The following is a 12,001-nucleotide window of genomic DNA, read 5'->3' on the forward strand; positions in this document are numbered from 1 at the left end:
GGTAACCACTGCTGCATGTTTGTGTCAGTTCAACATCTGCACTATCCTATAAGAAAGTCACTTCCCAGTCCCCACTTGCAGGGAGAAAGCATCACGAGTGGTGAAGCAGTGCTGAAGGTGTCTCTTGGTCTCTCTCCATCTCTGCCTCCCCCTGCCTTCTCAATGTCTCTCTGTCTCTATCCAATAATATATAAACAAATAAATAAATAAATGGAAGTCATTAATCACAGGTCACCACCAAGCATTTGAAATGCCCTAGTTCAAACTGAAGTGTGCTATGAACATAAAGTACGAACAAGATTGAAATATCTACCATGAAAAAGGAGTTCAGGGAGCCGGGCTGTAGCGCAGCGGGTTAAGCACAGGTGGCGCAAAGCACAAGGACCGGCATAAGGATCCCGGTTCGAACCCCGGCTCCCCACCTGCAGGGGAGTCGCTTCACAGGCGGTGAAGCAGGTCTGCAGGTGTCTATCTTTCTCTCCTCCTCTCTGTCTTCTCCTCCTCTCTCCATTTCTCTCTGTCCTATCCAACAACGACGACAACAACAATAATAACTACAACAATAAAACAACAAGGGCAACAAAAGGGAATAAATAAATAAAATAAAATATTAAAAAATTTTTAAAAAAAGAAAAAGGAGTTCAAACTATCTCCTATAATTTTTAAATTGATTACATATTGAAAAGGTAACATTGTGGATGGATTGGGTTAAATAAAATAAGGTATTAATGTTTTTCTTTTTGTTTTTTCAAGGAAAACTTTGAAAAATATGGCTCACGGTATACTATACACTTAGAAGCACATAGCTTTCATTCTTTTTTTTCTAACACAATTGTATCTTTACCTTTATATCTAAAATATGTATAATTATTTTATATATTGGGCATTATATTGCTTTCTTTCCCTCCTCTATTCCTCTACTGTCCATATTTCTTAACAACCTACCAAGTCCAGAGTTAAGAAAACAATAACTATTTTTGATAGTACAAAAGCAAGGTGAACATATAATATCTGAATTAATTCAACAGACATATATGCTGATAAAAGAACATACCTTGCTGTTTAAAAGGAAGTGTTTTATCATTGGGGAAGGGTTTGGAGGTAATGGGCTCTAAACAAAAGATATAGGAAGCAGTTACACTTACAAATATGATGGCTAATTATTTGTAAATAAGTAGCTTCAAGTGGTTTGTTAGGTGATCTCTTCATCTCTGACACCTTTTGCAATAGACACTGCCCCATTACTTTACTTTGGGTGACCGTGCACTACTAACATTTCAGTGTGATCAATATGAGTTACAGGGTCCCACTTCCATTCATTTACTGAATCTGATAATGCTGGAAATAAACTCTTGACATATGCGACCTGTGAGATCACTACCCCGCTAAGTCCTGACTAGTTTACTATCGCAATTCTTCTGCGGTGTCTCCGACTCACTTGAGTTTGTCAAAGCATATATCTGCAAGAGAAATTATATCAAACAAGTTCTCCCTTCTCCCCCACCCCCTGCCACTTAACAACCTGGCCACATATGCATCAATAATTTCAGACTTCCCTGATGTAATGAACAGAGAACATATATACATGCAGAATTCTTGTGTTGACTGGAAGGTTGTGAACCATGTTCTTGGAAGGCCTTAGCACATGCAGAAACCTTAGCAGCTCTTACTTGGCCTCAGTGTAGAAACTTCTTGAGAGCAGATGAGAGAAAAAGAACATGGCGCATGAGCAGAGTGAGCAGAGGTACTGTGATAACTCATTTTTATCCTAATGAGAGCCTCTTGGAGCTCTGTTCCACTGTATCCATCTGGTTATAAGCTCCCTGCACAAAGGCCTACAGCCCTAGTTCCCACCTCCAGGAGGGAAGCTTCATGAAGTATCTCTTTCCTCTTTCCTCTCTCCCTCTCTATCTCCTCTTTCTATCCAGTAAAAATTAAAATAATAAACATTAAAATAATATTAAGAATAATAAAACGGCAGTTGAACACCACTGATTCCTTTGCTCACTCATTGCTGTCCCCAAGCAAGCTTCCCTCTAAGTAAAAAGATGCATGTGTGTGGGCGCAGGACTACTAACTTAACAAATCACATTTTCTTTCTTATGCATATTCCACAGGAGCTAAATTTATAGGCTCCATATGAAGGGATATTTAAAAAGGGTTTTGTTTCCCCCTCCTATTCAAAGTTACCTTTTCTCTGTATCCAGGGAAGAACAGAAAAGAAAAAAAAAGAAAAGAAAAGAAAGTCTAGGGTAGTGCAGGCACTGTCAAGCTTTGCAGAATATCTCATTGCAGTGAAGGCAGCCTTTCCAAACATACAGAATTCTCCCTCAATTAGGATGGGCTTCATCTGAGTTAATGCCATCTGCTGGAGCTGCCCATCCCAGTTTTCCTCAGATCTTGGCAGCTACAGGTGAGTAGGGGCCTCCTCCTCAGCCTTTCCCACAGCCCTGCTCAGGAAACTGCCAGAGAACTCTCAGGCTGAACCAGCAGGCAGGAAGTGGGGTGGGGTGAGGGGGCTCTCCACCCATTAGCAGCTGCTTCAGTAGTAGGTAGGAGAGCATTTCTACCAAGAAATTCAGGTCAGTAGATACTCTGAAGCAATTTATACCACACGCTACCCAGTTGTGGAATTAAAATGCTAAGCAAGGAACTGGAATGCCAATCCCCCTTATTTTTTTTTCTCCCTACCTTGTACTTGGCATCCAAAAAGAATAAAGCAAGAAACAGTTGGATTTGGTGTTTTAAAAAGGATGCTTAGGCAACTGGAAGGAAGTGAAGGCAGTGCACCCTAAGAGAAACTGTCTTTGTGGAAACAGCAGGTACCAGTGGTTAAATGTCAAGAACCATTATTGCCAAGGGGTGATGTATACACAGGCCTAGTAATTTGCTTATTCAGATTTAACCAAAAGACAAGCTTGATAGATCATCAGGGTGTGTGTGTGTGTGTGTGTGTGTGTGTGTGTGTGTGTGTGTGTACACACGTGCGCGCAGAAGGTGGAGGGGAGAATGAGGTAATTTTTAGAAATAACTTCATGAGTTTTATTTTTTATTTTATTTTTTAAGAACAACATCACATCAATGGTTCTGGCTACAGTCTAGTCTAGGTAAAGTGAACTAGGAATTTGGCCAGAAGTAGAAAAATTATCTTTAAATAAGTCATTATAAATTACATTTATAAAAGCCTATAAATACATCTATAAATAAAATGCATGTACATATGTAAGTACACATGAGTATAAATACATATCTAGATAAAATGTATACGTGTGGGAGCCAGGCAGTAGCACAGCAGGTTAAGTGCATGTGGCGCAAAGCACAAGGACCGGCATAAGGATCCTGGTTCGAGCCCCCGGCTCCCCACCTGCAAGGGAGTCACTTCACAGGCGGTGAAGCAGGTCTGCAGATGTCTATCTTTCTCTTCTCCTCTCTGTCTTCCCCTCCTCTCTCCATTTCTCTCTGTCCTATCCAACAACGAGGACATCAGTAACAACAATAATAACTGCAACAACAATAAAAAGACAACAAGAGCATCCAAAGGGAAAATAAATAAATATTTTAAAAAATGTATACATGTTTGCCCATCAGATTTTAGTGCATTTTGTTAGGACTTTCCCTTATCTCTTGAAGACATTTGACTTTCTTATGTTTCTTCTTTTTTCTACTTTATGGGGGAGGGTTTAATGGCTTACAATATGGTTGATGAGAAATAATTACAACCTCTCATCTCATAACAGGTGCCCGCAAGAAACTCTCCTCTAAGTACATCTATTCCACCATCATACGCTGGGAGCCCAAAGCCCCTCCGTTCCATCTCTTTCCCTCTTGCAACATTATGTCTTTGTCAATATTTACTATGTCTATAATAACAGAAACAGAATTGGATTTCTAAATCTGTATATTATACAAAGAAAATTGTCTATATAAATGTGTATTTCGAGATACAGTTTTTTACCTTATTCAACAGTAGGAGAACATTAAATGATTACCTCTGTAAATGTGTTTCGGTTGGCTTGCAGGCCAACTTTTACTACCTCAAAAGGGTTAACCACAATGGCTTCTGTTAGTCCAGATCCCAATCCAGCAAGGGCGAATGTCTAGAAAAATTAAATGAATCGATATTTTACAACAAGTTATCATTCGTACCAGCTTACTACTCATGCTCTGAGACGGGATGTTATGATGAGAATAGAGAAACTTCCAGAAATGCACCATCTACTGTTACTAAACATCTTTGCTCCTTGATTGGATGCTGACATGAAGAAGAAATTACAGAAGCCACAAACCACATCCTAACAATTCGAAACAAAATGTCAGAGCCCCATCAACAATAACTTTTTTAAAACTCTAATGAAAAGAAAAGTTGCTTAGCTGACCAGAGGATGCTAAAGTATCTGCACATGTAGCAATTAAAAGAGCGTTGGAGTTATAAAAGGAGAATTTCATTTTTAAATATCTATGGAAATATTCTTATTGAGCATGTGATAAAAAAAATCCAAGGAGCAGAAGCACAAATAAGTGTTTATAAAGAGCTAAATTTCAGATAATCAGTGTAGCTGAAAACTTTTAAACCATACATGTCAGTGTTTTTAGACATATAATTTAGATAATTAATAAACAATATTACTTTCATTCATTCCCTATTAAAAACTGATAATTGCAACATTCTTAGAGTCCTAGAAGCTGAGATCAGAAATAATTAGATTGTCCCCAACTAAAATATAGAACATGTATGAAATGACAACTGTACGTCAGATTCTAATTTTCTATTAAAAAAATTTTTTTTGCTATCACAACTTTTTAAAGGGTAAGGGCTTTTCATATATTCTAGATACAGATTAAAAAAATTTTATATGGACCCAAAAAATTCCCCAGATTGTCAAAGCAATCTTGAGAAAAAAGAAGATCAGGGCAGGTGGTGGTGCACCTGGTTGAGCGCACATGTTACAGTGCACAAGGACCCAGGTTCAAGCTCCTGGTCCCCACCTGCAGGGTGAAAGCTTCACAAGTGGTGAAACAGGGCTGCAGGTGTCTCTCTGTCTCTCTCCCTCTCTATCTCTTCCTTCCCTCTCAATTTCTGGCTGTCTTTATCCAATAAGAAAATAAATATAATAAAAAAATTTAAAAAATAAAAAGAAGAAGACCAGAGGCATTATGTTATCTGACCTCAATCTACATATACTACAGAGCTACTATAATCAAAACTGTCTGGTACTTGAATCAAAATAGACACATAGACTAGTGGAACAAAACTGAAGATCCAGAAATAGGCGCCATTTATGGCCAGTTAATTTTGGACAAGGAAGCCTAAACAATTAAATGGTAAAAAGAGAGTCTCTTTAACAAATGGTGTTGGGAAAAATGTATGGAAACAGAAATTGTTTATAAAAAAAACTCATCATCATCATCATCAACAACACCACCACCACCACCACCACCAGCACACACACACACACACACACACACACACACACACACACACACACACACACACACACCAGAAAAATAAAATGAAACAAAGTTGGAACAAATTAATTCCTTAAAAAAGTATTTGGGAGTTGGGCGGTAGCGCAGCGCAGGTGGCGCAAAGCCAAGGACCAGCATAAGGATCCTGATTTGAGCCCCTGGCTCCCCACCTGCAGGGGAGTCGCTTCACTGTTGGTGAAGCAGGTCTGCAGGTGTCTATCTTTCTCTCCCCCTCTCTGTCTTCCCCTCCTCTCTCCATTTCTCTCTGTCCTATCCAACAAAGATGACATCAATAACAATAACAACAAGAACTAAATAAGAAAGCAACAAGGGCATCAAAAAGGGAAAATAAATATTAAAAAAAGTTTTTTTAAAAACTGTTTAAAGTTGTATGTATGAGAAAGATAGAACCAGAACATCATCACTCTGGTACCGTGGCCAGTGAGCCTGCAATTCCAGTTCTCTCGCCACTGTGCTGCCTTCCAGGCCATACAAATTCATTCTTTAATTCTCAAGTTCCAATTCCATAGGAAGAGGCAGTCCATCATGCAATTTAAAGGAGGTGAGACAATGCAGAGTAAAGAAAGGACAGGTCACCCTTGTAGGTGTCTCCAATTTCTTCTGAAGACTAAAAGAGAAGAAAGGGAGAGACGGTCTGTATCCTGCTCCGCAGGGGAAGCAATGTGAAGGAAGACAGAACTGAGCAGAGCAGCCTGTGCACAGATTAAGGTGCACAGACTAAGCTGAAGTCCACCCCACCAGGCCAGAGCCCTAAAGACACATCAGTTAGGAGAGTCAGAGGTGACTTCATAATACACGCAGATGCCATCTGTGCTACTTGCTGTTCTCTCTAAATCACAGGACCTTGAAGAAGTCATAGTTTGCTCAGCTGCAAAGCAATATTTAATATCCAGCTCATAAGATTATTAGAAGTGTAAAATAATGTACAAAACCCTCCATAAAGTGCTGTCCAAAAAGCACTGGTATTTTTTTTTCCACACAACAACTAAGAGGAACAAAAGGATCATACAGAGATTCTAGGAAAGGGGGAATAACTAGTGACACTGTCTTTCATGCTCCTTCTTGGAATATCTAATCATGCACTGATATGAAGATGCTATGATCAACTAGGGAAGGACTCAAAGAGGTTACCGCAATTCTAAGCGTATTTTTTTATAAGATAACACGAGCAGTTATTTTATTCATTGATCTCAGACTTCCATCATGTAAACCAAATGCAAGGGGGAAATACTTGTCCTGGGCTTTCTGACCGAGAAAGTAAAAATCCAGATGTTTAGGTTTTCAGGTACGTGCAATCTTCCAAGTAATTCACATTTTCTGTTCTTCTATAAAACTCAGCGACATTTGCTGTCAGAACCAGTGCTGAGCAATCCCTTGTCAAAAGAATCGATTAGCTATCAGCAGATCATATTACTAGATGGTTCCAGAGACCAGCAGTTACTGTCAGCTTTTCAGCCTCCTGGTGTTTTCATGTGAAAACACCAGGGGACATGTAATGGCTACGTGTCTGACCGTATCAGAAAGAAACAGGAATAAATGAGTTCAAGGATTGAGAAAGTCTCAATACAGTTTGTATGCACTTGGTTATAGTAGCTAGCAGAGCCAAATGCTTTTTCTGTTTGAATTATCCAGAGGCAAGGGAACTGCAACCAGTTGCTCACGTGGTACCAATACCTCTATGTAAGAACTGCCAGCTGGCCCTCTGCATCCCATACTCTGCTGCTCCTTGCTAGGAAGTTTTTAATCTTCTTTTGCTCAAGCTACTTTTAAAGTTAAGAGTGCAATCAAAAGAAGACATCGGAAATTAGAAAAAAAAAAAAACAGATAGATGCTAATGCTTCTCTTGTGGGAGGCCAACTGGCTGTCACTGTATTTAGGCAACAGGCTAGAAAGGGGTATCTGTGTCATAACACAAAGGGATATTATTAAGTTCTTTGAGTAGAATGCCTCCTAAAAAGGGAACACATGCATTTTTTTTTAAAACAATAGTTGTATTCCGGGAGGTGGCGCAGTGGATAAAGCATTGGATTCTCAACCATGAGGTCCCAAGTTCAATCCCCGGCAGCACATGTACCAGAGTGATGTCTGGTTCTTTCTCTCCTCCTATGCTTCTCATAAATAAATTAATTAATTAATTATTTAAAAAAAACAATAGATACCTCTTGGGCAGCCTAGACAGCAGAGTATGTATTCTGAAACAAACCTTCACAAATAAAGTAAATGAACATGAACTTGCAAAACAAACAAACTCAGAAGTAAAGTCTCTAAGACGTGGTGAGAACTGTGATGGTTATCACTGGGAAGGTGGGGGGGCACAGAACTTTGGTGGTGGGGTGATGTAGAATTATAACCTGTCAGAACAATCTTATATACCGCTATTAATCCCCAATAATGGCTTAATAAAATGGATTCAAATATAATGAAAAGAATAATTAAATATAAAAATTAAGATACTAAATACAATAATTTAAAAATAATTTTAAAATAAAAGTATATTTGAAAACTGGAGTTCAAACCACTGTCTTTACATGTTGCAGATAAACTGGGGATTTTTCCTAGAGTTGGAAGTGAAGGACCAATGCAGACTTTGTTATTCTTGTTTCACAGCTTTGGAGGGACAGGTTAGTGCATTTGTGCTCGAGGGTGCGTATCTTTGTACAACAAGTTTAATCCATTGACCTTTACTTGCTTTGTGAAAAGCAGCAAAACTACCAAAAAGGAAAGGATCGCATGAGGAAATCTTGAAATCACCAAGCGGAGTCCATGTGATAGTTGAGCTGTGTTATTGCAAGGTCACTATCACGCCCGACTAGAAAAGGCTTTTGAGTCCGTATCTGACCACAGAATGACCCGAAATCCTATATTTATTATAGTAACACAACTGGAAAAAGTGACCAGTTATAAATTAATTGTAGGCATATTGACCTTTTCAGATACAGGTTTTGTGCAGCATGAATGTAAACAAATGCAGATTTTTGCTTTAAAAGGATCTTTGACAAATGTCTTCACTTTATACTCTTGACCATATCTCATTTGGCCTTTCCACGTATATCATTATTATCATAAATTCATCATTGGGAGCTATAAAATAGCCAAATTGTTAGTTATTGGGAAGATAGCTTTCAACAAGTAGCTGACCATTCAATAACTCGAATTCACATTTCAGTAGCAGGACTTGGGGGACTCAAAAGGGTTTTTGTTTCCAGGTTTTGCTTTATGAAATAACACACACACACTTAAGCATAATAAATACTCTCGCTTACCACTGCTGGCGACAGTGACACATATCCCAGCAATTTCTTATACTGCTCAAAGGTGAAAAACTGTGAAACAAAACCAAACACAGAGATTTATAATGATTTCCTCCAACAAACCCTTTAATTGACTCAAATTTCGTTGGCAAATTATTTATTAACCAGCATTTTAAAAAAATAGCATGCCATCCAATGCAACTTTGGAATTCGGTCTCTGGCACTTGCTTTTGGATCTTTACTTTCAACATTCACAGTTTCAAATGAAGCTATAATAACCTACAGAAGAGCTGATGGAACCCTTTATGGCAGCAAATGAACCATACAGCTTCCATTTACCATGACCATTTTTAGTTTCCCCAGACATCAATAGACTTCGTTTTTATGGCAGTGATTCAAAATTAGAGGCATGGAAACCTGAAATCTGTGGCCTCCTCTGTTTTCTCTATGAGCTGCTTTCCCACTGAGTGTCCAGTTTTCTAACTTTCTTGTAAAAGACAGTGGCCTCTCAGCTTTTTGAAATGATATTTATATTGCTGAGTATCTTTTACTGTTCCATGGAATTTCTAAGCACTCAATGATAATGCAGAGGTTATGATAAACTAGGGAAAGACCCAAAGAGGTCATCTAGTCTATTCTCTATCTTGTGATCTGACTCTCCTCTTCAATGAAGAAACAGGGCTGTTTACTCTTCCTTTGAAGATTTTTTGTTTGCTTGTTTGTTGCTTCAGTGGATGATGTTTAAGATAATTTTCTCTGAAATCGAATTCCTATGAAGGTAAATCTAATCAACCACTTTGTGTAATATGCCCCCCAAATGCACTACCCCCCTTTTCTCTTTCTATGGCTCACATTTTGGGGACCAACTCTGCTTGAACAGGACATCTAAGTGTTCTGTTTAGTAACTGCCAACATCACTGATGGGACACACTCTGTTTTGCTAAGGTCCTAATCTCCAAACTCCAGAAAAGACATGGGGTGTTTTTACAGTTCCACATAGACTTTACTCTATGACTTTATAACCCAGTAAATTGGGGCAAAAATGTAGATTTGCAGGCCTAATAACAGTCTGTTGTTAGAAAGAGGTAGTTTTGTGTGAATATGGTTCTAATGAGTCAGTAGACAATTCAAGAAATATTACATCATTGGATAGTTTTTGATTCCTTTAAAAATACAGAAACTGTTTTTGTACCATGGTTCTTTAGACCAAGTGTGAGTGACCTGAAGAGGATAGTTTTTGATTCCTTTAAAGATACAGAAACTGTTTTTGTACCATGGTTCTTTAGACCAAGTGTGAGTGACCTGAAGACTTTTCTAAAACTCCTTCAAGTATTTACTTACTAAGCAACCCCTATGTTCTAAGGACTGGGGATATAGCAGTAAAGAAATAAAAAAAGGAAACTCATAGGGGCCAGGTGGTAGCGCAGCGGGTTAAGCGCACATGGCACCAAGCACAAAGACCAGTATAAGTATCCTGGTTCGAGCCCCTGGCTCTCCAGCTGCAGGGGAGTTGCTTCACAAGCCATGAAGCAGGCCTGCAGGTGTCTTTCTCTCCTCTCTGTCTTCCCTTCCTCTCTTCATTTCTCTCTGGTCTATCCAACAACAATAACAGCAATAAAAACAGTAACAACAACAATGATAAACATTAAGGGCAACAAAAGGGGAAAAAAAGGGCCTCCAGGAGCAGTGGATTCAGACTGCAGGCACCGAAACCCAGCAATAACCCTGGAGGCAAAATAATAATAATAATAATGAAAAATCATGCTCTTGTGGCCTAGCATTCTAATGGACACTGATAAGCCTGACTATACTCTATTCAAATAATGCTCCAGGAACCCACCACTGTTTTGATGGCCTACAAACTGGAAACCATCAGCTACGGAAGGAAAAATATTTAAACACTCAAATAACCACTTGCTCTTTGGTACTCATCAGCAGTTATTTATTTATTTGCTACTAGGGCTATCTATCACTGGGGCTCGGTGATTGCACAATGAATCTGCCATTCTTGGTGGCCTTTTTGTTTTCTCTTTTTTTTTAAAGTTATTTTGACAGGTGAGAGAGAAATTGAGAGAGGAGGGGAAAGATAAGAGAGGGAGAGAAAGAGAGACACCTGTAACTGTGTTTCACCACTCCTGAAGCTCCCTCCCTGCAGGTGGAGACTAGGGACTTGACCCTGGATCCTCGAACATGCTAATGTGTGCACTCAACTCGGTGTGCCATTGCCCAGCCCCTCACCAGCAGTCTTGATGGAAACTCTTAATGACTAGGATGAAATGATTTAAGCTCCTGGCAGGATAAAGAAACCCTGCAGGTGACAGCAATAAGCTGCTAAAGTACCAAATTCAAAAGGAATGGGTAACATACTGTCATAGATTTTATTTTTGCCTCCAGAGTTACTGCGGGGGCTCCGTGCCTGCACCATGAATCCACTGCTCCTGGAGGCTGTTTTTTTTTTTACCATTGTTGTGGTTATTATTATCACTGTTATTGATGTTATTATTGTTGGATAGGACAGAGAGAAGTGGAGAGAGGAGGGGAAGACAGAGAGGGGGAGAGAAAGATAGACACCTGCAGACCTGCTTCACCTCCCGTGAAGCGACTCTCCTGCAGATGGGGAGCCGGGGGCTGGAACCGGGATCCTTCAGCCGGTCCTTGCGCTTTGCGCCATGTGCACTTAACCCGCTGCACTACCGCTTGACTTCCCTGTCATAGACTTTTAATAAGCAAATAGTGCTTCAAACTGAAAAAAAAATCTTATTTTAATTTTCACACTTTAACCTAAAAGTTATTTTACTAACTATAAAACAAAGCGATATATCAAGAAAGGAAAAGGCAAACCTCTTGAAATGGATTTTCAATAATAACAGAATCATATAAATGTCATTATGATATGAAATGCATGTTTACTGAAAATATCCATTCATTTAACAAATACTTATTTGATAGCTTCCATGTCTAAAGCTAATAAGACTTTACATTAGATTAGGGGCCAGGCAATGGCACACCGGTTAAGTGAACATAGTACAAAACGTAAGGACCCTTGCAAGGATGTGGGCTCGAGCTCCCAGTTCCACACCTGAAGGGGGGACGCTGGTGTGAAATAGGTCTTTCTCTTTCCCTCTCTCCTTGTCCTTCCTCAATTTCTCTCTTATATCCAATAAAACAGGAAAATTGGCCACCAGAAGCAGTGGATTCATAGTGCTGGCACTGAGCTCCAGCGGAGTGGGGGGGGGGGGGGACGACAAACAGTTTGATGAAAG

At 39.4% G+C, this 12,001-nt stretch overlaps 1 protein-coding gene across 4 annotated transcripts in view; it reads right to left on the reverse strand.

Moving 5' to 3' along the window:
- Positions 1–12,001, reverse strand: part of SLC25A21 (solute carrier family 25 member 21) — a 564,588-nt gene that overhangs the window by 49,334 nt on the left and 503,253 nt on the right. For all 4 annotated transcript variants that reach the window (XM_060175444.1, XM_060175446.1, XM_060175443.1 and 1 more), the window contains 2 exons: positions 8,751–8,810; positions 3,990–4,097 (listed from right to left, as the gene is read on the reverse strand). In XM_060175444.1, the coding sequence (XP_060031427.1) occupies positions 3,990–4,097; positions 8,751–8,810 (168 nt within the window). The remainder of the gene's footprint in view (positions 1–3,989; positions 4,098–8,750; positions 8,811–12,001) is intronic.

The sequence above is a fragment of the Erinaceus europaeus genome, chromosome 16 (genome assembly GCF_950295315.1).
Source record: "Erinaceus europaeus chromosome 16, mEriEur2.1, whole genome shotgun sequence".
NCBI lineage: Eukaryota > Metazoa > Chordata > Mammalia > Eulipotyphla > Erinaceidae > Erinaceus > Erinaceus europaeus.